The sequence below is a fragment of the Nannobrachium achirus genome (assembly GCF_963921795.1).
Source record: "Nannobrachium achirus genome assembly, chromosome: 18".
NCBI lineage: Eukaryota > Metazoa > Chordata > Actinopteri > Myctophiformes > Myctophidae > Nannobrachium > Nannobrachium achirus.
Genome location: NC_137825.1, coordinates 50,531,367 through 50,555,492, shown reverse-complemented (window position 1 = coordinate 50,555,492; position 24,126 = coordinate 50,531,367). Strand labels below are relative to the sequence as shown.

Sequence of the window (24,126 nt, the reverse complement as noted above, 5' to 3'; positions counted from 1 at the left end):
TGAAGGTGATAGTACAGTAGCCTACATACAGTACGTTGTGGTGAACACCTGGCCCGCTCATCCACATTTATCCATCTGATAAAGGTAAGATTACATGCAGTTACTGTAACATATGGAGTGATAACATATGTGTGTGGATAATTCCAAGCAAAGAATCTGTGCATTGTCTTCTTTGCTTAAATGTCAGTATTGTAATCAAAAGTAGACTTTGATTCTGCTCCACTCGCAACATTCACAGGAATTACATGAGTGCTACCGGAAGGCTGTTGAGAACATTTACACATTTTCGTAGTTTTAATCAGCCGTGGTAAGATTAATTCATGAGACGCAATCAAACACTATGTTGAGTTGTTGACAACGTGCTTATATTGTCATTATGCTCTGTTTGGTGCTGCCTAACCACAGTTACCAAATCCTTATGCAATGTTAATTTTGTTATGGTGTGTGTGTGTGCGCGTGTGTGTGCGTGTGTGTGTGTGTGTGTGTGTGCGTGCGTGCGCGTGTGCATGCGTGCGTGTGAAGCATGGGCTTGGATGTGGAGAAGATAATCCGATGTATCAGGGCGGGGAATGGAGGTGGCGTTCAAAAACAACTACAAGAGTTCAATAAAGAGGTCAGGCACGCACACACACACACACACACACACACACACACAGTGCTTATTTTTTATTTCGTCGCTCCTCACACCATTTTGAAATGTGATGGTCTGGCTCCCGGACCACCACAAAAAAGGGGAGACGACACGGAGGTAAATGCAAAAGATAGTGTTTTTATTTACAAAATGAATTAATTAAAGCAATTAAGGCAAAAACGGTTTCCAAAATAAAGGGCAGGGAAACTAACTGCCCACCTTTAACTCAGACTAATGTTGAACAGAACATAATGTGAACTCAAGAGCTCTTCCGGGGTGGCCTGCCGCTCCAGCGGCCTGAGGAGGACTGAAGAGAAAGAAGGAAGGTTAAGCAGGTCTTTTATACTGTGAGGAGAGGCACTGGCCAGGTGACTCTCCTTCCGCTGATTGCCTCACACTCCACCCTCCAAACCAGCACTGCAAGAAGATGGTTAAAGGCACACACCCACACATTCCTATAAGGCCATAGGGGCCGTCACAGAGAGGATTGAGGATACACAAGAACTTCCTTCCAGGAAAGGCTTGTCTCATTCTATATTATCAGACCAGCAATATTCCAGTCAATTCTTCATATGATGCCTTCTTACAAATGTTTATTTTTATTTCAGTATGCTCAGTGCTTCTTCTTGGACGTAGAGGAGAGGGACCAAAGGAAAGTAAGTATGGTTCACTAGCTGCAGAGTTGAGCCTAATTTAGATTTTACACACCATACTGTATAGATCTCACTCAGATCAGCTAACAGAGGGATGCTGACAGAACCTTCACTAAAAACTCCAGGACAACGTACCACCCGTCCCAGGCCCGAGACTGTGGAATGAACTTCCCATTTCAATTAGAACTGCTCCCTACAGCTTCCACCGTAGTCTGAAGACTCACCTCTTCAGTCTCCACCTTAGCCCATAGCACTTACCGTAGCACTTGCCCACCCTCGATGACCATATGTGTCATTTAGATTAGATAGCATTGTCATATAGACCGATGTCAGGCGATTTTTCGACTTGGCATTCTATCGTACATCGAAGCTACATTATTGATGTTTTTTGATTGTCTTTTGAAATGTATTGAATAGGTTCTTGGTCTACTGTGTTTTTTGTAGTAGCACCCTCGAGACTGTGCTGCCCCTTACACCCAACTGTATGCTGGTGGTGAGAGAGTAACGGTCATAGGTTCATCAAAATCACATTTCATTCTATAATATCGTCATTGTCGGGTGAAAACCTTGCATGTCCAAAACCGTTCGTTTAGCATTTTTCATTTTAAAAATGATTTAAACTAGTGAAAACAGCCGATCTACAAGCACTTGTAGATCTGCTGTTTTCACTACTTTTATGCGATGGCTTTCTACGATGAAGCAGGGCCTTACTTTGCGAAAGAACGTACACATTTGAAACTTGGAGATACGAGGTTTCCACCCGACAACGTCGAAATGCAATTACATAATGAAATATCTCAATCATGAGATTATGGCCCGAGGGTGGTGCTAAAGAAAATGCCATAGGGTTCAACCCCAGGCGGCATGTTTCGTGGGCAATCTGCTTGTTCTATTTGGAGATACAGTAGCTCATGTGCGAGTGGAAACTGTGTCCCAGTGTTGGCATCAGAGGGGGGGCCACCGAAACGATTAGGCGTCATCTTGATGTACCGTTCAATCCATTTACTGTAGCCCTTCTTTTGAATCCTTTTTCGGGGGATGTTGACGTTGTCACCTGCCCATTTGTCAATTTGGTTAAAAGAAATGAGTGGGGGGCGCCCGCTGGCCTGGTGGTCAAGGCGCGTACCATATACTAGGCTATGATGCCTGCTGGCGTCGCCGGTTCGATTCCCGATCCGGACGACCTTTGCCACATGTCATTCCCCATCTCTCTCCCCATTTCCTGTCAGTCTACTGTCCTATCTAATAAAGGCATAAAAAGCCAAAAAAAAATAAAAAAATAAAAAAAATAAATGAGTGGAACAGAACTCATATTTTGGGACCATATCGCTCCATTCATTTACAATGGTTTGTAATGCAGGCTCAGACGTGTTGCCTATCCCCATGTGGTGATGCAATCCAAGATGGCCGCGGTGTGAATTATGGTCAATAAAGGAAGAAAAGCCAAAGATATATCTTTAAAAAAAAGCACAGAGAAAACCTCAGGCTCCCATAACAGAGGATCCTCCTCAACCCACCCCCACCCCAAAGACATCGTCTGTGATTAAGAGTTCTGCTGTGTCAGTCGACCCTGATCCCCTGTCCATGCATGCACACACGCAGATTAAACACAACCATTGTTATTGAATTAGTGAACATACTGTACTGTGTGTTGTGTCTTTTCTACACTCCTGAGGTGAGGTGATGTCATTTATCTGACTTGCCAGGCTAATGAACACCAATATTGTAACCCCCCCCCCCCCCCATTTCATGCTCACTGAAAATGGACTATCTGTCTTCTGCAGCAAAGAAAATTAGAAGAGGTAATTATTGTTGTATTGTTGTTGTTTACAAAGTAGGGGTAACGATACATTTTAATAGCGATTCGATACATATCACGATACATGGTTGACGATACAATACGTGGACGATATTGGTTCATTCATGGTGATATGATTCGATTAAATGGTTTAAAATCGATATAGTAACTATTTAGCAAAGAAATTAAATCTGTGTGAAAGGTGTGGATAGTGCAGGTTTTTAAGGGAAACATGTATTATTATGGATATAAATAAGTAAACACAGTGATTATCTGCCAAATACCTGGACATTGTATATTGACAAACCTGCACCTTGACATGAACCCATAGATTACACACATTTATCGATAGACCAGTGTAGCTATATATGAAAAGGAAAAGTAATTAAACCCCTCCTTTTCATTTTTCTTCTTAAAAATGCTAAATACAATGCACAAGTAGGTAGTATTGATACAATTGATTCTTTGCACTGCCGATTTGATACAATACAAAAAAAAACGTTACGATTCGATTTTAGCTGTTTTCATTTCGATATACTTCGATTTTTTAAGTTAAAAATGATATTTCGTTACAGTTACTATATCGTTACACCCCATTACAAAGCATTAGCCTCACTGTCAGGCAGAAACCTTGTATCGCCATATGTTTTATTTTATATATTTTTCCCCCACAAATTAAAACCATGTTTTATACTTTCACAACAGTGTTGAGAGCTTGTACATGTGCTATGATACTAAATAGTAACTACATTTGTATCCATCGGAACGCAGGTTCTTTTCTTTTCAATTTCCTGAAGAGTAAAGTTTTTGCACACACACGGTCTCCGCCAAACAGGATACAATGTGTATGTAGGCCTATTGCACAGGAATATTACGTGTTACGCACGCTTACGAGAGCCGTAACAACGTATTTGTCTCCAGGCACATGCACACATAGAAATCAAAAGGGGCTTGAGCCCCTGCCCTTTAATGTGTCTGTAAAAAGTGCCCTCTCCATGAATGCAGTTTTCACTATGGCGAAAGAAATGCTAATGCCCTCTTTCCATGCCATTCCTGAAGGCAACATTCAAGAGAATTGCCTTGTCCAAACTCTCCTGAACTTGAATGCAGCATCTTATGTTGAAAGAATTGCCCTCACAATGTAGAAATCCATGCTGTTACACCACATCTCCAGTATTGACTTGATTATGCTTACTCCAGTGTGGTATCAAGTATCGAAACTGCGACGCATTGTGAGCTTGGAGGACGGCTATTTTCGATATTTCCACCAAAAGGCCCTTTTAGAAATGTCAGCCCCTGCCTCTTTAAGATTCTCTGCACGTCCCTGTTTGTCTCACATGATCAGTTCAGGAAGTACAAAGTGAGGAAGCGCGTGGAGTCGGAGTCTGACAGCGATGAGTGTGACGAAAAGGATCGCGGCCTCATCTTGAGACAGGTAGGCTACCTTGATGATGTCACTTCCTCCCGTTTAAGTTCAACCCATTTAGACCGGGAACGCATTATTATGCATTATTATTACTTTAACCATTATTTTATGCTTTAAATAGTGAATAGCAGATCTACGAGCTCACAGCACGGCACCGAGCGGCGAGCTTGTAGATCTGCTATTTTTGAAAAATCGTGAACATTTGTGTAAGACTTTGAATACTTTTTGACCTGATTCGATATCCTAACAGGTTTCTGAAATACCTATGTTTTCTATGTCAGTGGTGCTCAAACTTTTTCATGTCAAGGACCCCTAAAATGATATGTATTTGGCCACGGACCCCCATCTCAAAGTATTTAGTTCCAAGGCCCCAGAAGCTTTGCACACATTTTGTGTGCAAACATTTTGTGTACAAGCTCACATTTTGTGTACAAGCTCGCAGCGCGGCACCGAGTGCCGCGCTGTGAGCTTGTAGATCGGCTATTTTTCAATAGCTAAAGTATAAAATAATTCCAGGCCTAAATGGGTTTTTAACCAACAAATCAGTAAAATCTCCCTTCTTAAAGATGTGGTGCCATGATTTAGTCCTACAACATGATCATCAGGTATTATGATTATAATTGGAGGAGGATATTTTTCAAAAAAGTGTGCAGAATGTTTTCATGTGGCCACAACATATTAGACGACATTTTGTAGTTGAACCGGACCTTTCCGCCGAAGATTTCAGTAGTCGGAGACAGTATGGACTTCCTTTAGAGTAATGTTAACTCCATAGACACATACAAAACAGAAAAAGTCCAAAACTATGGCACCACCTCTTTAAAACATAAATCAGCTAGCCCATAATATCTACTTTTCTCTCTCTGTGTCCTCAGAACTTAGCGGCTGTACTGGTGAGGTTAATTCGCGCGGGAGTCAAGCCTCGTCTGCTGAGAGTCTGTCTGGTCACTCTACGGATCCTCTCCAGGGACAAGCGGGCTCTGGGCCCCCTGCTAACCGACAGCGCTCTGCTAACGCTGGCCCGGCTGGCCGGACTGACCTCCTCCAGCGAAGAAGAAGCAGCCAACGACCTCCAATCTGACAATTATGACGACATCATAGCCGCCCTCGCTGAAGCTAAACGGGCCAGTGATGAGCATGAGGGTGAGATTCAGTGGTGGGGGAAAGTACTAGTGCATTCACCAGATATTCGAATATTCGAATATCAAAGTCACACAGCGGACCCTGATGAAGGCCACTCTTGGCTGAAACGCGTAGGTAGTTTTTTTTCTTTGCTGCTGCTATGATTTAAATAAATATTTTTCTACTTTGAGCTAAACAGAGCTGCCTTGGATTCTCTTTGTTCCACACCTTACGTTTGAACATTTTTGTTACTACGGAATGGAACTAAAGTTTTTGTCCTAATATTCAGATACCCTCTCCGAAGAACACCTGTTTACAGCGTATTCATCATTCACGGACCCACGTAGCGCTTCTTTTTCTTTTATCTATTCACTATATTCGACGTTGTTCACCGAATTCGAATATTCGCATATTTTTATTTTTTTTCTCTTTAAAAAAATATATTGTTTATAAAACTTGGCTAGATAGGAAGTCATAAGAATGAGTTGTCAATGCCCCTGGTGGATGAATTTGTTAATGCTCTATTACCAGGAGTTCTCAAACCTTTTTAGGCTGTGACCCGCAAAATAAACATATTTGAACTGGGGCCCCCCACCCTGACAAGCACTTGGAATTGTAGGTATTGCATTTAATGTGACTCGGTTCCACAGATAAATATTGTGAAAATGTTTTCACAATGTTCGCCTCTTGCTTACTTCGCCTCTTGCTTACTTAATGACAGTTTGGCCAGTCCTGTCGAATATTCTACAATTCGAATACTTTGAGGTCGAATAATTAGAATACTAAAAATCACTATTCGTGAAATCCCCTAGAAAGTACTAGGCAGTGGCTCAGGGGTAGAGTTGCTGTCTTATAACACTGAGGGTACCTGAAGGTTTCCCAGTTCGATCCCGGGCTCCCCCAGAGTTGGTGTCGAAGAGTCCTTGAGCAAGACTCCCTGAAGAACCCCTAGTTGCTCCCGGTGAGCAGGTTGGTGCCTTGCATGGTTTCCTCCGCCATCGGTGTATGAATGTGTGGGTGGATGTAATGCACAATCTCTGTAAAGCGCCTTGGATAAAGGCGCTATATAAATGCACCATTTACCATTTTACTCAAATTTAATCTGTTACAAATGGCCAAAATGTATAGGGCTGAAGTGGTTAATGTGTGTTTTGTGAGTATAATTACATCTACAAATTAACTAGTTAGTTACTAAAGTTTTCAAATAATTGTAGTGGAGTAAAAGTCCAATATTTGCCTCTGAGATGTAATAGTACAAGTACTTTAAAGGGATATTTCACTTTAAAAAAAAAAAAAAAACTTTTTGTCATTTTATCGTCTAATCAGGCACCCTGGACAGTTTTTAATTTGCTTGATTCAGTATTTAGATATTTGATGTAAATGTTACTAGGCCCTCCTCCTCCAGGGCCGCTCCCCATACACACACATTGTAACTCCAATGTTACAATGAAATACAACAAATAATGATTAAAAATAAATGGAAAAGGTTATCGAAAAAACACGGCCTGCTCACGTATTAGGAGGGTAGTATGAGTCACCAGAAAAAAATAATGTGTGTTTTTAACCCTTAAGTTCTGTTCAGATTCACTACACCTTTGTTCTGTTCGGGTCATTTTGACCCGGGGGGTATTTGGTTTAAAAAAAACAACACTAATATAAATTTTAACTTAACAAATCATCATGATACATTGACTTTGACTCAATACCAAACAATTCATATGATATATATGGTAAATGTTTGCATTCTTGCTTTGCTATATCACATTAAACACTGAAAGAGCTAGGCGTTTTTAATGATTTAGCTTAAATTCATGTAAAACAACTACTTTATTTAATACTGGGCAATATTGCTCATGCTTATAGGACAAAATGAAAATCAGGCAATATTTTTATGAACAACATGCCCATTAATTGAATACTTGTGGTTCAACAGGACATCATTCTCACATAGAGCTGAACACACATGTGAACACACATGAACGTCACATATGAATATACACTTGAACGTATACACTAGGACAGAGGTTTTCAAACACTTTGGTCTCAGGGCACCCCTGTAAACAACATTTTCATCCACAGCACCCCTGAAATACAGTGTTACTTTACAGCACCTTATGTTTATGTAAAATAATTTAAAATTTCCCCTAAGATACAGTACAGTCACAAGGAAAACTTCAGATAAGTGAGGGGTGAGGGGTGAGGAGGGGAGGGGTGAGGGGTGAGGAGGGGAGGGGTGAGGAGGAGAGGGGGTGAGGAGGGGAGGGGTGAGGAGGAGAGGGGGTGAAGGATGTGGGGGGTGAGGGCGATAGGAGGGGGGGGGGGGGGGAAGGAGGTGACTGTGTGTCTGTGTTAGTATACATGCTTTCTTTTATTTCTGTGCATCTGGGGTGGCGGGGGGGGTGGGAGTGAGGTGGGGGGGGGGGTTGGGTTGGGGGGTTTGGAGGGGAGGGGGTAAGGGCGAGGTGAGGGGGGTTGGAGGGGTGGAAGGGGTTAGGGGGTGATTGTGTATCTGTGTTTGTACATGATTCCTTGCATTTCTGTGCATCAGGGGTTAAGTGTGGGGAGGGGGGGGGGGGGAGGGTTCGGAATGGGGCTTCGGAAGGGGGGTGTTAGAAGTGGGGGTGACAAGTGGGGGTGACTGTGTGTCTCTGTTTTGGCATAATACTGTGTATTTCTGTGCATCTGTGCTTCCGGGTCAAAATGACCCGAACAGCACTTAAGGTTCAAAAAATATGAGGGGGGTGTAGCATGGGTGTAGTGCAAAAATATTTTTTTTACATGTTCATCTCAGAAGAATCTTTAAGGCCAGTGAGTTTCAGGTGGAAACAATTTAAACTTCTACCTTTTTTTTTCCAAATGAAAATGTAAAACGGGTCAAAATGACCCGAACAGCACTTAAGGGTGAATCTATCATGGTTAAAATGGAGTTTGAAGTTACAATGGGTGTGTGTGGAGGAGGAGGAGGGCCTAGCAACATTTACATCAAATATCTAAATACTGAATCAACAAATTAAAATGACCAAAGGTTTATTTTGAAAGTGAATTATCCCTTTAACTGTTGCACCCCTAGGTGAGACGGAGGATGAGGAGGAGGATGACGAGTGCTTTACACTCGACGCAGGCGCCGAGAGCGACGTTAGCAACACCACCAACAACGGAGACGCCGCGGAAGGATGCGGCGGCCAGCCCGCCAGCGTCGGTGACACGCACAGGGGCGGCGGCAGGCACGGCGGGGCCCTGGAGCACGGGAGGAAAGACCGCCGAGAGAGCAGGAAGGAGGACGAGGAGGAAGAGGGGGGAGGGGACGAGGACGGAGTGACAGCGGAGGAGGAGGAGCTGCGGAAGGAAGCCATGAAGGTGCTGTGCAACATGATGTACAACAGCCCCTGGTACCAGGAGAGGTTCAGCACACTGAGGTGGGCTCATGGGGCCACACATACACGCACAAACACACGCACGCTAGGGCATTCACCAAATATTCGAATATTCGAATATCAAAGTCACTATTCGACGTTGTTCACCGAAGTCGAATATTCGCTTATTTTTTTACATTGTTTTCTCTTTAAAATATAGTTTATTAAGCTTGGCTAGATAGGAAGTCGTGGATGAATTTGTTAATACCAGGGGTTCTCAAACCTTTTTAGGCCGTGACCCCCAAAATAAACATATTTGAACTGGGGACCCCCACCCTGACAAGCACTTGGAATTGTAGGTATTACATTTAATGTGACTCGGTTCTGCAGATAAATATTGTGAAAATAGCCGATCTACATGCTCACAACGCTTCGCAACGCGAGGCGTTGTGAGCATGTAGATCTTCTATTTTCACAATGTTCGCCTCTTGCTTACTTAATATTTAACAGTTTGGCCAGTCCTGTCGAATATTCGACTATTCGAATACTTTGAGGTCGAATAATTCGAATACTTAAAATCACTATTCGTGAATGCCCTAGCACGCACACACAGTAGTCTCGCGTGGCCGCAATTTGGAAATGCTCCCGTCATACAGTACAGTCTGGGGCGACAGAGGTCTAAAGGTTCATTCCCACCGCGATAAAGATAACCATAGCGATATGTCGGTGCTCACATCAATTATGACGGCTTCATCGTTGTGGTGTGGACGCTGCCATCCACTTCAATTGAAAACAATATATTTTTTATCGTTATCGCGCCAAGTGGGAAAGGGCCTTTATGATGAGTAACCGGTTAAAGCGGAAGTGAAGCCTCCTCCACACTTCCGTTTCGTTTTTTAACATCGCACACATTTATCCTATCATCTAAGCATATTTAGCTTTCTGCTTAGCAGAAATGACATTTTAAAATATATTTTCATGAACGGAAATGCCAGCTTCCATTACTTGACGTTCAGGAGTTGTAGTTCCAGACTCTGTATAGCATTCGGAGATTGTGGAATAGTTATCTGGCTACGCGAGACTACACACACAGTAACTGACATCTCTCACAAACTTTGGCGGCATCATGATATCACCAGCCAAATTAACCTCTTTTTCTTTTCCGACAGGATTCTGAGTGGTCTTACAGAACGCCTGGCTAAAAACGCCTACTGCTTACCGCCCTCCAGTGTTCAGTTCTATGAATTACGCCTCATGTTCCTCATGACTGCACTGCGGCCCGAACTGAGAGTTGAGCTTCAGCAGGTTAAATATAAGCTATATATATCGTCACCGTCGGGTGGAAACCTCGTATCTCCAAGTTTCAAATATGTTTTTTCATAAAGTAAAGCCCTGCTTCATCATACAGGACTGTCGCACAAAACTAGTGAAAATAGCAGATCTACAAGCACAGGTGCAAGGCATTGTGTGCTTTTGTTGGTGGTCTATATTCACTATTTTAAATATATATTTTTAAAATTATAAACACAAAATGAATGTTTTTGGACATACAAGGTTTCCCCCCGACAACAACAATATATTATGTTATATGTTTCATTTTACTTGATCTTATTTCATCACTGACTTTAACACGCAGACCCAGAGAAGGGTGTATAGCTGTGGTCCTTCGCAGCGAAATAGCAGACCTAACTTTACATAGCAACTAAAACAGTGGTTTTAGTGGTTGCGAGCTTGTAGATCTGCTATCTTTTAAAAAGAACATGGCATAAAATATTTTCAAATGGGGGTCCGCGGACGAATACGTATCAATCTGGGGGGTCCTTGACATGACCGAAAACGTTCTGTCCCCAGTGGCGTCAATTCAGCAAAAGCTGAGGAATATGTCGCTCGGGTGGCGCAGTGGTAAAGTCCCTGCCCACCACCACGGAAGGTTGTGGGTTCGAATCCCCTGTGGTGCAACCGGCAATGTCGGGCTTCTGTGCGAACACAATATTGGTCCGTGTTCGGGGGAGGGAAGCCGGACGGGGAGGGTGATACTGGTCATTGCATGTATTCCTACGGGCCGGGCCGGCACCTGTCAGCAGGGAGTGTTGGGCGGGAGGAGTAGGACGAAGGCTCTACATCCTCCTGGTGGGGGCTCCTCGAGTCACTAGGATACAACACAGCAATGTGTGTGGGGAGGAATCAATTGGTATAACGACTAAATTGGGATGGAAAAGTAGCCAGGGATCACTTCACTTTTCGGGGTTGTAACCGGTCTGGAGCGGAAACCACAACACGTCATGTTGTAGTACTCAAAGGACTACAATTTGCCGGAACTATCCAACCGGATTCAGTTTTAACCCAAAATAATTCCCCTGCACTCAAGGACATACTTTTATTGCCTACCTAATAAACTCCTTGATGCGGAGTAGTTTTGCTTTTGAAAAAATCGCTTGGTATATGCATCTTTTAGTCCAACTGGTAGCGACTGGCAAGACTACACTAGGCTACTTGAGCATTTTAATAGGGATTGGGGAAACAAACGGGGGGAACCAAATCAAAACGACGCCGCTTCTTCTAGTGGTTTCCGCGCTTTAGGCGGAAACCAAACGGCCAGTTGTGAACAAACACTAGGCTTTCCCCCAGAAAGCCTGGTGGGCGAGGTTAGTGAAAAAGGGGTAAAAGATTATTGGCTAAAAACCCTTTGGGACTAAAAAAAAAGAAAAAGGCTAAGGTATTACAGCACCAGTCATGTTGCCATACCTTAGCAACAGGCATGATGAATTTATTCGAAGTACATTTATCCCCCCCCGGAGCCAAGGTATGGCAGCTTGACACCTCTGTCTGTCATTGTTTTAGTTTTATTTTAGCTTATTTTCTTTTTATTTCGTTAATTTCGTTTCATTTGTTTGTATTGATCCAGGCAGGAGGGGTGTCCATCCTCACAGCGACTCTAGAGCACTGCCTCGGGGTAGAATGGAAGAACCAGTATGAGGCGGCCGTGGGTCCAGCGGTGGCCCCCATCTCTTTCGAAGCGTCTCAGCGCGCCATCGAGATCCTCAAAATCCTCTTCAACATCACCCACAGCGCCCACGGTCAGGAGCAAGACGAGGTCAGCGGATTTCTAACTGAACATGGTCTTTAATTCCCAGTTGCCAGCGGTGTAAAGCAGTGGTTTTCAACCTTTTCAGGCTGCCACCCCCAAAATAATCATATTTGAACTTGGGGACCCCCTCCACCCTGACGAGCACTAAGAGTTGAGGCATTACATTTTGTATATCACGGTTTATTGTGAAAATAGCAGATCTACATTAAATTTGTATTAGAGTGTCAAATCATAACAGGTTATCTCAAGACACATTACAAAGGCTAAAGAGCCGAAAGAGAGGGGGGGAGGGAGGCAGAAGGGGGGGGGGAGAGGCAGAGGGGAGGGGAGGCAGGGGGAGGAGGGGGAGGGGGAGGGGGATGGGGTGGAGGCACACACAGGTGCTGCATGTGTGCACGTGCGTGAGGGGGGAGGGAGGTAGTGGGGAAATGGGGAGGGGGGGGGGGGGACCAAATGAACCTGTTAAGGTTCATTTGGTTCCATTTGTACACTGCCAGAGTTATGGAGAGTCCTTGAAATTTGAACGTTTGAGAAACACTGTTGTAGGCTATGGATGTTGGCTTATCTACTGTGGCTTACCTTCTTTCTCAGGAAAACGCAGATCTCTACCGACACCTAGTGGCGGTCCTACGTCTCTGCATGATGAGGCGTTGTGAGCTGACAGACGACACTGATGAGCTGCAGGGGTGAGAGAGTGAACATGAACAATGAACTTTGGTGACATAACCATGGACATGTTTACTGTGATATACTGCCCAGTGCCCACTCTCTGTGACAAAGGGTATTATCAGTCAATCTCAAAAGTGCAATTTGGTTACATGGTTACCGTACATTAAACAAATGGCGTGTCACCTCAGGCGGCACTGTCCTGCCTTGCTAAAGCCTAGTTGTTTAGCTATCCTTTGTCATATGCACACAGTGGTGGAAAGTAACTAAGTGCAAGTACTGTATTATGTAAAGGTTTAGGTTTGAGGTAGCCTACTTATACTAAAGAATTTCAGACTTTTCTACACCACAAAAAATATAGTAGCCTATTTTTAACTTCACTACAAATAGCTTTAGTGATAGGCTACCAACAGTGTACATACAAACACAAGTGAGAAATTATGTATTGTTATAGGTTATGCTATATTAACACATTAAAGGAGTAGTTCACCCCCCAAAATGACTTTTTTTCTATTGATTACTCATGCCAAGGAGACTTGAGTTCAATAATAGTTTTTTATTTTTTTTGTATTTGTCGCATTTCTAAGACAAAAAAATAAATATATATTATAGTAAATTTACCCCCATTGATTCCGGATGGGGATCCAAATATATTTTGGAATTTCGGAATCAATGGGGGTACATTTGTTGTAATCAAATTATTGTCTTAGGAATGAAACAAAAATAAAAAATAAATATTATTGAACTCAAGTCTCTATGGTGTGAATAACCTGCCATTTTTTGGCAAATGTTCCGCCCCAGGATAATGGATTTTGATTATCGCGATAATATCGTAAAAATCGCGATTTCTTTTGTCACAATAACCGTGAGATGACATTTTCATATCGTCCCATCCCTATGCTCACTAATAAGTCTGTACCTTGTCAAGATTCTTCTTTGTTTTGGGTCGGTCACCCTGCTCTCTCTCTCTCTCTCTCTCTCTCTCTCTCTCTCTCTCTATAGCCACACAGTCAACCTGCTGTCCGCTGTACCTCTCCAGTGTCTGGACGTGTTGCTGTCCATCCCCCCGGACCCAGACTCCCAGCAGAGCGGGGGCGTCAACATGGACTGTGTGCACCTCCTCCTCAAGTTCATGGAGAGACGTCTGAAACTGGTGAGGTCGGGGAGAGATGAGAATAGGCCTGTCACAATTATGACATAACCGTCCAATCGCAATTATTTTGTCATCATCGCGATTATTCTGTCACTGAAGTGTGTTTCGATTGGGCCTTTTGACTCGGAGGCTTTCAGCTTTCAGGAGGAAACCAAAAATACACAGGGAAGACATGCATATACATTAATGTAATGTTTACTCGATAGACACATACAAAACAGAAAAAGTACAAAACTATAGCACCACCTCTTTAAAGTGTGGGTGCCTTGATTTTCCCCCCCTATAAAACATGATTATCTACTATTATGATTATACTAGGAGGAAGATTTTTTCCAAAAAAGTGTACAGAAAGAGTTAAAATAATGTTTTTATGTGGCCAGTCTGGCCACACCCACCAGTTCATTGGTATGCGTGGTGGTTGTCATGGTGGGTGGTGACCCAGCTGAAGTTAGCCACACCCACGTATGTTGGGTGAATGGTAATTAGGGGAGGGGTTGATTCTGTGATGTAATAAGTATCTGTGTTTTTGGACCGGCACGTTTGACCCCACAAGGTGGCAGCCTCCAGCTAAAATCCAAATAGAAAGGCAATACATAATTGCTCATAACAACCACACCAGGGGGTCTAATGAAGTACTGTCAACCTCCTAGACACATGAAAACTAGAAAAAGTACAAAACTATGGCACCTCCTCTTTAAGGAACTGTAGGCCTACATGTATAATTATGGAAGAATGATGGGCCAGTATTTAAATAAGACAGAGAAGTGTGTTACATGTCTTTCAGGAGGACAAGATGAAAGAGAACGTGACCCCGGTCCTCAACCTGCTGATTGAGAGCTGCCGCGCACACAGAGAAACACGACACTACGTCAGGAACCACGTAAGGAGGACAAAACCACACAAGCTGTCACATAGACTCAGCTTCACTGCAGTGCAGTGTTTTTGCCAGTGGTGGAAGAAGTATTCAAGTGTTTTGCAGGGGTACTCTGTTACAAGTAAAAGTCAGGAATTTAAAAATGACTTTGAGTTAAAGCACTAAAATATTGGTATAAAAATGTAATAGTCCGCATTATGCAGAAGGTCCCATTTCAAGTTGAAAATAGCAGATCTGTGACGCCTTGTGAGCTTGTAGATCGGCTATCTTCAGATGGACGAAATGTATAGGGCTCAAGTAGTTAATGTATGTTTTGTGATAATAGAACAATCATTCTGTGTGTGTGTGTGTGTGTGCGTGTGTGTGTGTGTGTGTGTGCGTGCGTGCGTGGGGGGTGCACGTGCACGATTATATCATTTTACATGACGATTAATTGTCACTCAAATAATGTAATTTAATTTACGATTAAATTGTATTTTTGTCGTTGACAATTACATTTCTGTTTGGCTTTTAGGCTTTGAAGTTGCACATGGCAGATATGACACATAACCTAAATATACAAAGAAATTACTAACATATTTGACAACTTTATACTAAAGAACATTGATAGTGGAAACAGGCGTCGCAAGTGAGCTTGTAGATCGCCTATTTCCACTATTTTTTGAAAATGGTTAAAAATATATGAACATTTTTAAACGTGGAAACGGTTATGACAACATAATTGTGATTAGATGATTATGTAATAATCGTGCCAGGCCTAGCTGTATATTGAAGCAATAAGCCACAAGAGGCATGTGGTTAGTGTGTGTCTCCAACCTGAGAGGGTTGGAGACACTCGGCTGCGCCTCGTGTCTCACCACGCCTCTCAGCCATTATAAAATACAGGTAAACACATGCCTTGTGTGGCTTATTGCTTTTCTAAAACGGTTACAATGGAAACTTGGAAAATCATTGACATGTACCAATTAAAACTCTTCTATTTCACTAATAATTCACTACAAGGTTTGCAAGAAAGTTCCCAGCTACAACAAAGTAGTTCCCAGCTTTTTTGCCAACAACACAGGTGCAGATAATTGGTGCCCTGTGGAACACTGTGGAAAGAAATAACGCACCTGGGTTTGATATAAACTGATTTAAGGTGTGGGTTATAGTTTCATATACCACAGCAATTAAAGGGAAACCAGCCTATCATAATCAAGGATTGTAACCATTTGTAGCCGTTTTAGAAAGTGAATTCAATTGCAGTCCTAACCTTTGCTCAGATCCTGCCCCCACTGAGAGATGTGTCTGTGAGGCCAGAGGAGGGCGGTACGGTGAAGAGTCGTCTGGTCCGCCTCATGACCCACGTGGACACGGACCTTAAGCACTGCGCTGCCGAACTTATCTTTGTTCTCTGCAAAGAAAACGGTGAGACCATAATTCATTCACTGTGCAGCTCCGGGCAGGAGAAATCTCGCTATTTCTGCGTGTCATTATTTTGACTAAGACAGTGTTTCTCAACCACTGTGCCTTGGGACCTTTGGTGTGCCCCTGAGAAGGGACAAGTAGTGCCCCTTGAAACTGCTTGAAAGCCAGTATTGTATTTTAACATTTTAAAAATGATTTAAACTAGTGAAAACAGCCGATCTACAAGCACACAACGCACACAAGCACACAACGCACACAAGCACACAACGCCTCGCGGTGCGAGGCGTTGTGTGCTTGTAGATCGGCTGTTTTCACTACTGTTGTGTGACAGCCTTGTATGATGAGGCAGGGCTTTACTTTGCGAAGAAACGTACAAATTTGAAACTTGGAGATACAAGGTTTCTTCCCGACAGTGACGATATTTACACCCCTGTATTATGTTGGTGTGCCCATGGATTCTTGGGACATGAAAAGTGTGCCCATGCAGAAAAAAGGTTGAGAAACACTGCTGTCTATATACACTTAAACTTTATGTTGGTTTGTTGCAGTTGAGTAACCTCATGGATATTTTGTTGCATTCCTAAGCCAATGATTTGATGTGTCTCCATAGGGATTAGGGAACCATTGTCGGTCATCAAATTATTGGCTTAAAGAATGAGACAAAAACAAAAAGAATGTGCATGAATTCAAGTTTCTATGGTCAGTAATCGATAGAAAAATGTCGTTTTTGGGATGAACTATCCCTTTAATGACCACTAGAGATTGTGGATGTTTTCCCAAACGCCACCTTTTTTGCTTCAGGTGTTTGACTTTGTGTGTCGTCAAGTTAAGTAGTCATGTAGTCATGTCCGTACACCGTACCAAAAGCTGCAATACCGCTGGGTATCAATATAACGCTGGGTTCAACCATGAGCAGCAAACAGGGCCATTCACACACACACACACACACACACACACACACACACACACACACACACACACACACACACACATACGCATGCACGCTAGGGCATTCACCATTCGAATATTCGAATATCAAGGTCACTATTCAACGTTGTTCACCAAAATCGAATATTCGCTTATTTATTTTAATTTTTTGTATTGTTTTGTCTTTAAAAATACTGTATATATATGTCTTCATGGTTTATAAAGCTTGGCTAGATAGGAAGTCATAAGAACCCTGACAAGCACTTGGAATTGTAGGCATTACATTTAATGTGACTCGGTTCCGCAGATAAATATTGTGAAAATAGCAGATCTACATACGTATTTTCACAATGTTCGCCTCTTGCTTACTTAATATTTGACAGTTTGGCCAGTCCTGTTGAATATTCGACTATTCGAATACTTTGAGGTTGAATAATTAGAATACTAAAAGTCACTATTCGTGAATGCCCTAATGCACGCACGTGCTTGAAGAAGTTCTCCAGTCCCACAATCAAGATTTGTCAGAGTGGGTGTGTCTACTCTACACACACTCTCACACACACACACACACACACGCACACGCACGCGCATGCACGCACGCACGCGCGCGCGCACGCACACACACACACACACACACACACATTCAAATATGCCTTAATACATTATAATTGTCCTACTACAATGTAAAATTAAAAACACCTTATATATTTTATTTATTCTAGAAATAGCTAATCTTTCACTCAATAGGGGAAATGCCTGTCCAAGTTGATGATGTCATAAATGTCATGTGTGGTCTATCCCTATGGAATTTATGGCATGCATGTGCAAAAAAAAAGAAGAAAAACACAAATACATTTGAAATATTGATTTGATGCTCATATTAACCATAAGAAGTATTACATTTGTTTTTATTAGCACATGAATGCCATAAATTCCATAGGGATAGATCACACATAACATTTATGACATCATCAACTTGCGACGGGCATTTCCCCTATTGAGTGAAAGATTAGCTATTTCTAGAAGAAATAAAATAATGTAGGTGTTTTTAATTTTACATTGTAGTTTGTCGTATTAGCCAGGGATGCGTGATTATGGATCCCACTGGGAAAGATGGATGCAAACGGCATAGAGCGCTCGTTTTCACAGTTATTGTCCACGACATTGAAAGCGGCGCGAAGGCCAGCGGACCTTGGCCAGGGCCGGCCGCGCGAGTTACGAAGCCGTGGTGAATGCAATCGTTCTATTTATGGCCTGGGCAAGCGCGCGATAAACGCAATGATAATTGGGTTTTGGTGCACCTCGCGCGGTCCAAGTGACTACAACGGAGCGCTCCCTACGTCCGGTTCAGCCAATCACAAGCTTCAAAAATGAGTCTGGGGCGTGGTTATCCATCTTTCCCAGTGGGATCCATTATTATGGGATCCCTTTAATGAAATGAAATGCTCAAATGCACTGCTCCACTTCAAACTGGGTTTGATTTTTTTTCCTTCCCTCCAGTGAACCGTTTCGTCAAATACACGGGCTATGGCAACGCGGCAGGCCTGTTGGCCACCAGGGGCCTGCTGGGAGGGCAGCGGCCCAAAGGCTGGAGCTCCTCGGCGGGCCAGTATTCCAGCGACTCGGACTCGGACACCGAGGAGTACCGGCGGGTCAAGGGCCGCGTCAACCCGGTGACGGGGCGCGTGGAGGCGGAGCAGCCCGACCCCATGCAGGGCATGACGGAGGAGGAGAAAGAAGAGGAGGCCCACAAGCTGGTCACGCTTTTCAGCAAACTGTCCAGGTCAGTTTCACACAGCGGTGGGAAAGGTACTCACATGCAGGGGCGTCACAAGGGGTAGGAAAGTGGGACTGAGTTACTGGGGCCCAAGGTGGAGGGGCCCTAGTAACTTTATCTATTGAAAAATAGCAGATATACAAGCTCACAGCGCGGCACCGAGTGCCGCGCTGCGAGCTTGTAGATCTGCTATTTTTGAAAAGTTGTGAAAATGTGTGAAAATCTTTGAATATATGTATTTTTTAAGCGAACATTTCTAACTCAAATTTTGCTTCTGGGGGTCCCTGGAACTAAATATTTTGAGATTGGGGTCCGTGGCCAAATATCATCTTGGGGGTCCTTGACATAGGTTTCTTGCACACATTTTCACGATTTTTCAAAAATAGCAGATATACAAGCTTGCTATTTTTCAACAGTTAACATTCATGGGGGGCCCGCAGTGCATCCTTGTACCCAGGGCCCAGAATTTGGTGTGACGCCCCTGCTCACATGTTTCAAATGTATTAAAAAAAAACTTGTAGATCGGCACATTTTCAAATGGACGAAATGTATATAGGTGGTTAATGTATGTTTTGTAATAATAATCAGTATCTACAAAGTAACTAACTAGTGGTTAACGAACGTTTTCAAATAATTGCAACGGAGTAAAAGTAGGTTACAATATTTCCCTCTGAGGTGTAGTGGAGTAGAAGGAAAAATGTATAGAGAATTGGAAATTTAACTTAAAGGAGGACTTTGCCACTTTTCAACCCATCTTCATATAATAGGTCCTCACTAATGTTCATGATAAAATAGCACAATCTTTTTCTACTCGGTCCAAGTCTCTTAGAAGAGCTATGGGAAGTTCAGAAATCCATCGTCTTGTGACATCATCATTTTCCAAAAAAAGAATTAATCAATATTTTTGAAAAAAATATTTCGATTTTTTATTATCACGAGAACAATGGCTTCCACTTTAACATTGCAATTTTTCAGGAGTAGAAAGCCTGCATTTTCTATTAGCTTAGATTCCCAATCGATGATGTCACAAGACGATGGGTTTCTGACCTGCCCACAACCCTCCTCTGAAAAAAAAAAAAAAAAAAGCTATTTTTTAGTGAGGACCAATTATATGAAGATAGGTTGAAACGTGGTGAAGTACTCCTTTAAGTACAGTACTTGAGTAAATAGTACTTAAAGGAGTAGTTCACCACTTTTCAACCTGTCTTCATATAATAGGTCCTCACTAATGTTCATGATAAAATAGCACAATTTTTTTTCTATTCAGTCTGGGTCTCATAGGAGAGCTGTCAAATCCTTCCTACCGGTGACATCATCGGTTGACAAAAAAAAATAATAATATTTTTGAAAAAAAAAAAAATATTATCACGAGAACAATGGCTTCCACTTTAACATTGCAACTTTTTCAGGAATAGAAAGCCTGCAGTTTATATTAGCTTGCATTTCCCATTGATGATGTCACCGGTAGGAAGGATTTGACCCACCCACAGCTCTCCTATGAGACCCAAACTGAGTAGAATTTTTTTTTGATATTTTTTATTAGTGAGGACCGATTATATGAAGATAGGTTGAAAAGTGGTGGAGTGCCCCTTTAAGTTTCTTTACACCACTGGTTTTATATTGAGGAAGCTTCCGTTGATTTACTGCGGTGTCAATTTGTTGGTAACTGGAAACACTCGCCCAAAATCACACTACCCCGAGTTGTCCGCATTCTTTGAGCGGGGACCGCGCTCGCCCCCAGCAGTGGACCACTTTGACCCAGGCTAAAGGCCCATTCCCACTGGGCCAGATAACAGATATCTGGAGATATTTCTCCAGATATTTTTCCATGCAAAGTGAATGGTAGATACAGATAAAAAAAAAGTCTACCACAGATATTTGCCACAGATACTTTTATCTGTGGCAAATATTTTTTTTATCTGTATCTACCATCCACTTTGCATGGAAAAATATCTGGAGAAATATCTCCAGATATCTGTTATCTGGCCCAGTGGGAATGGGCCTTAAGCGTGTTTTAGGGGGTCTATATTCCATTTCTTTCTATGCATGGTGATACCACAATCCTTCATAGAAATATGAATAAGTGGATTATAGGAATACCAGAAAACTCGCCCTCTTTCAAAGTCGCCCCAAACTCGTTTCCCAACGGGTCTGTGGCCTTAAGCTAGATGCAGATTAGACTAAAATCAAATCTGTGCTTCTGGGGGTCCCTGGAACAAAAAAGTTTGCAATAGGGGTCCATCCCTGGAACAAAATATTTTGAGATGGGGGTCCACGGCCAAAAACACATTTTGGGGGTCGTTAACCACTGATAGGCACATTCTACAAATGTCTTCTAAATCATAACAATTTTCTGAAAAAACTTATGTTGCCATCAGTGTTTCTCAAACTTTGTCATGTGAAGGACCCCCAGAATGATATGTATTTGGCTACGGACCCCCATCACAATATTTTGTTCCAGGGACCTCCAGAAGCAAATATTTGATTTTAGTCTATTCTGCATCTAGCTTAAGGCCACAGACCCGTTGGGAAACGAGTTTGGGGCGACTTATCTGGCTACCGATTATAGATCCATTTAATTAGTGAATGTAAGGTTATGTAAGACATCATTTACTTGTCCAGTGAAGTGGCAGCACTTTACTGATGAGCTCGGTAGTGCTGTAATGGTACATATTGTAGGCCTACTGTACATTTAGATCGTACTTTCGAGTGTTGGTCTCATTCACTGTAAAATCCTGTGTTCATTTAATCACTTAAAGGACAACATTTGTCAAGGGTTCATATTTGAGATTATAATTAGAGAAAAGAAAAGATGAGTGTTAAAATGTTTTCCTTTACGGCTTTCTATCGTTTAAGCGATTTTAACTATTTTGATTTCAGTGGTTGGAGGCATGCGTACAAAATGGCTAAATATGTATTTTTAGAAGATAAGAAGCCCATTCCCAAGATGCACCACAATCTTTCTAGTAGTGTTACTGTAAATAAGAAATTGCCAACTTATTGTGTCTAAAAACATTTAGCCACTTGTACGCATGCCCCCACCCACTGAAATCAAAATCTCAAAAATCGCTAAAACAATTTGAAAGCATCTTTTCTTTCTCTCTAATTACAATCAATGTTGTAAAAGAACCAAAGTTGTCCGTTAATCAATATTTTCAAACATTTTCATCTACAAGCTCATGTGCTATTTAAAGATGTAAGATTTTCAACCATTACGACATGCCCAAAATAGGCAACCCAGTTCAAGTCATCAAAATTAACCCATTTAGGCCTAGAATTATTGAATGCTTTAACCAGTGAAAAATAGCAGATATACAAGCTCGCAGCGCGGCACCGAGTGCCGCGCTGCGAGCTTGTAGATCTGCTATTTTTGAAAAAGTCGTAAAAATATATATGTATTTTCAAAGCGAACGTTTGTAACTCAAATTTTGCTTCTGGGGGGTCCCTGGAACTAAATATGTTGAATGGGGGTCCATGGCCAAATAAATATTATTTTGGGGGTCCTTCACATGAAAAGGTTTGAGAACCACTGACATAGTAGTCTCTCAAGAACAGACTAACTGAGCTCCAGTTAAGTGAAAAGGACCTTTTCTTTGACGATGGCTAGCCAGATTGCTGACATAGAAACATATGTTTTTCAAAAAATCTTAAAAGGATTCAAAAGACACTTATAGAATCGGCTCAAAATTCGAATTTTCACGATTTTTCAAAAATAGCAGATCTACAAGCTCGCAACGCGGCACTCGGTGCCGCGCTGTGAGCTTGTAGATCTGCTATTTTTTCAATAGTTAAAGCATAAAATAATGATACACGATAATGTGTACCCGTTCTGAATGGGTTTTTAAGACATAAAAAGGAGTTGTGTTTTGTGTTTCATTCTTATTTCATGGGCTTATTATCTGTTGGGTTGGCCAGGGAGAACATTATCCAGCCAATGGGATTGGATGCAGAAGGAAAGCTTGTCCCCATGGCAGGCTTGAGGAACACCTTGCTGGCTGAGGAAGAGGAGTCTTGGGCCGACAGCGACACAGAGGCAGAGCAAGGCCAACAGGAATGACATTCTCCATGCGCTATATGATTCTCGTTCTTTTCTTTTTGTAAACACCCTATTAGGGCTGTCTCGATTATGACATTTTACATGACGATTAATTGTGTTTTTGTCGTTGAATTACATTGCTGTTTGGCTTGTAGGCTTTGAAGTTGCACATGGTAGATGTGACACATAACCTAAATATACAAGAAATTACTGACATATTTGACAACTTTATACTTAAAAAAAAGAACATCGCGACACGTTGTGAGCTTGTAGATCAGCTATTTCCACAATTTTTTACATAAAAAATATAAAATGGAAACGATTGATGATTATGAAAAATAATCGTGATTTTGTCAAATAATTGCGATTAGACGATTATTTAATAATTGTGACAGCCCTACACCCTATAATTATGTTTCTTTCAGTATGCAATAAACGGGCTTACTGTTTTACACATAACTGTTCGTGGATTCTGAGGAAGTGTTTGAAACGGCATGCACACAAGAGAAAATACAAAACATTACAATATAATACATCAATAAAAAACATTTATTTATTTAAGAGACTTGTTGCGCAGCAGCAATCTGACGATACTGTAGGACTATTATAGCAAGGAACTCATTAACAGGACATTGAAAAGTGGTTGAGGACCACCTCCTAAGAAAAGGCAAAGTGTGACATGTCAATTGACCAACCATGGACCAACCGGGCTGTAATGAAAATGTACATATTTGTATGTGGTGTGGTATGGTGTAGTGCCGTGTGGTGCTAACGCTGCAGTCGAAATCTGGCTAAAGTGGGGTCCAGGGACCCCTAAGGATCCCTGAGGGGTTTTCAGGGAGTCCCCAGCAAAAGACAAACTACGTTGTGAGCTTGTAGATTTGCTATTTTCGAAGCTAGAATTTTTTTTTTAAACTCTTGACAAATGCTTGACAATCTTTTGAAAAGGGATTCCGCAGACAGCATTTGGCGGCACATACATACATACATACATACTAGGGGTGCAACGGTTCACAAAATTCATGGTTCGGTTTGGTTCGATATTTTGGTGACACGGTTTGATACTTTTTCGATACAAAAAGTAAACAGAAATGTCCTTGATTTATAAATGTATTTTTATGTATTTTTTTGTTTTAACTTTGAACAATACGGTACCCAACCTATAGGGTAGTGGTTCTCTAAGTGGGCTCTGCGGACCCCTAGGGGTCCTTGAGG

At 42.1% G+C, this 24,126-nt stretch overlaps 1 protein-coding gene across 1 annotated transcript; it reads left to right on the top strand.

The window, feature by feature from the left end:
* Positions 1-523: 523 nt before the first annotated feature.
* On the top strand, positions 524-22,932 carry LOC308303171 (chaperone Ric-8A; the record flags this gene model as incomplete). Its single annotated transcript, XM_080747495.1, has 14 exons — positions 524-613; positions 1,240-1,287; positions 3,069-3,086; positions 4,428-4,517; positions 5,384-5,651; positions 8,752-9,046; positions 10,153-10,288; positions 11,889-12,077; positions 12,663-12,757; positions 13,740-13,890; positions 14,675-14,770; positions 16,027-16,171; positions 18,599-18,881; positions 22,791-22,932. 14 exons carry the CDS (start codon positions 524-526, stop codon positions 22,930-22,932), a joined length of 2,046 nt encoding a protein of 681 aa, XP_080603621.1.
* Between the last annotated feature and the right edge of the window lie 1,194 nt (positions 22,933-24,126).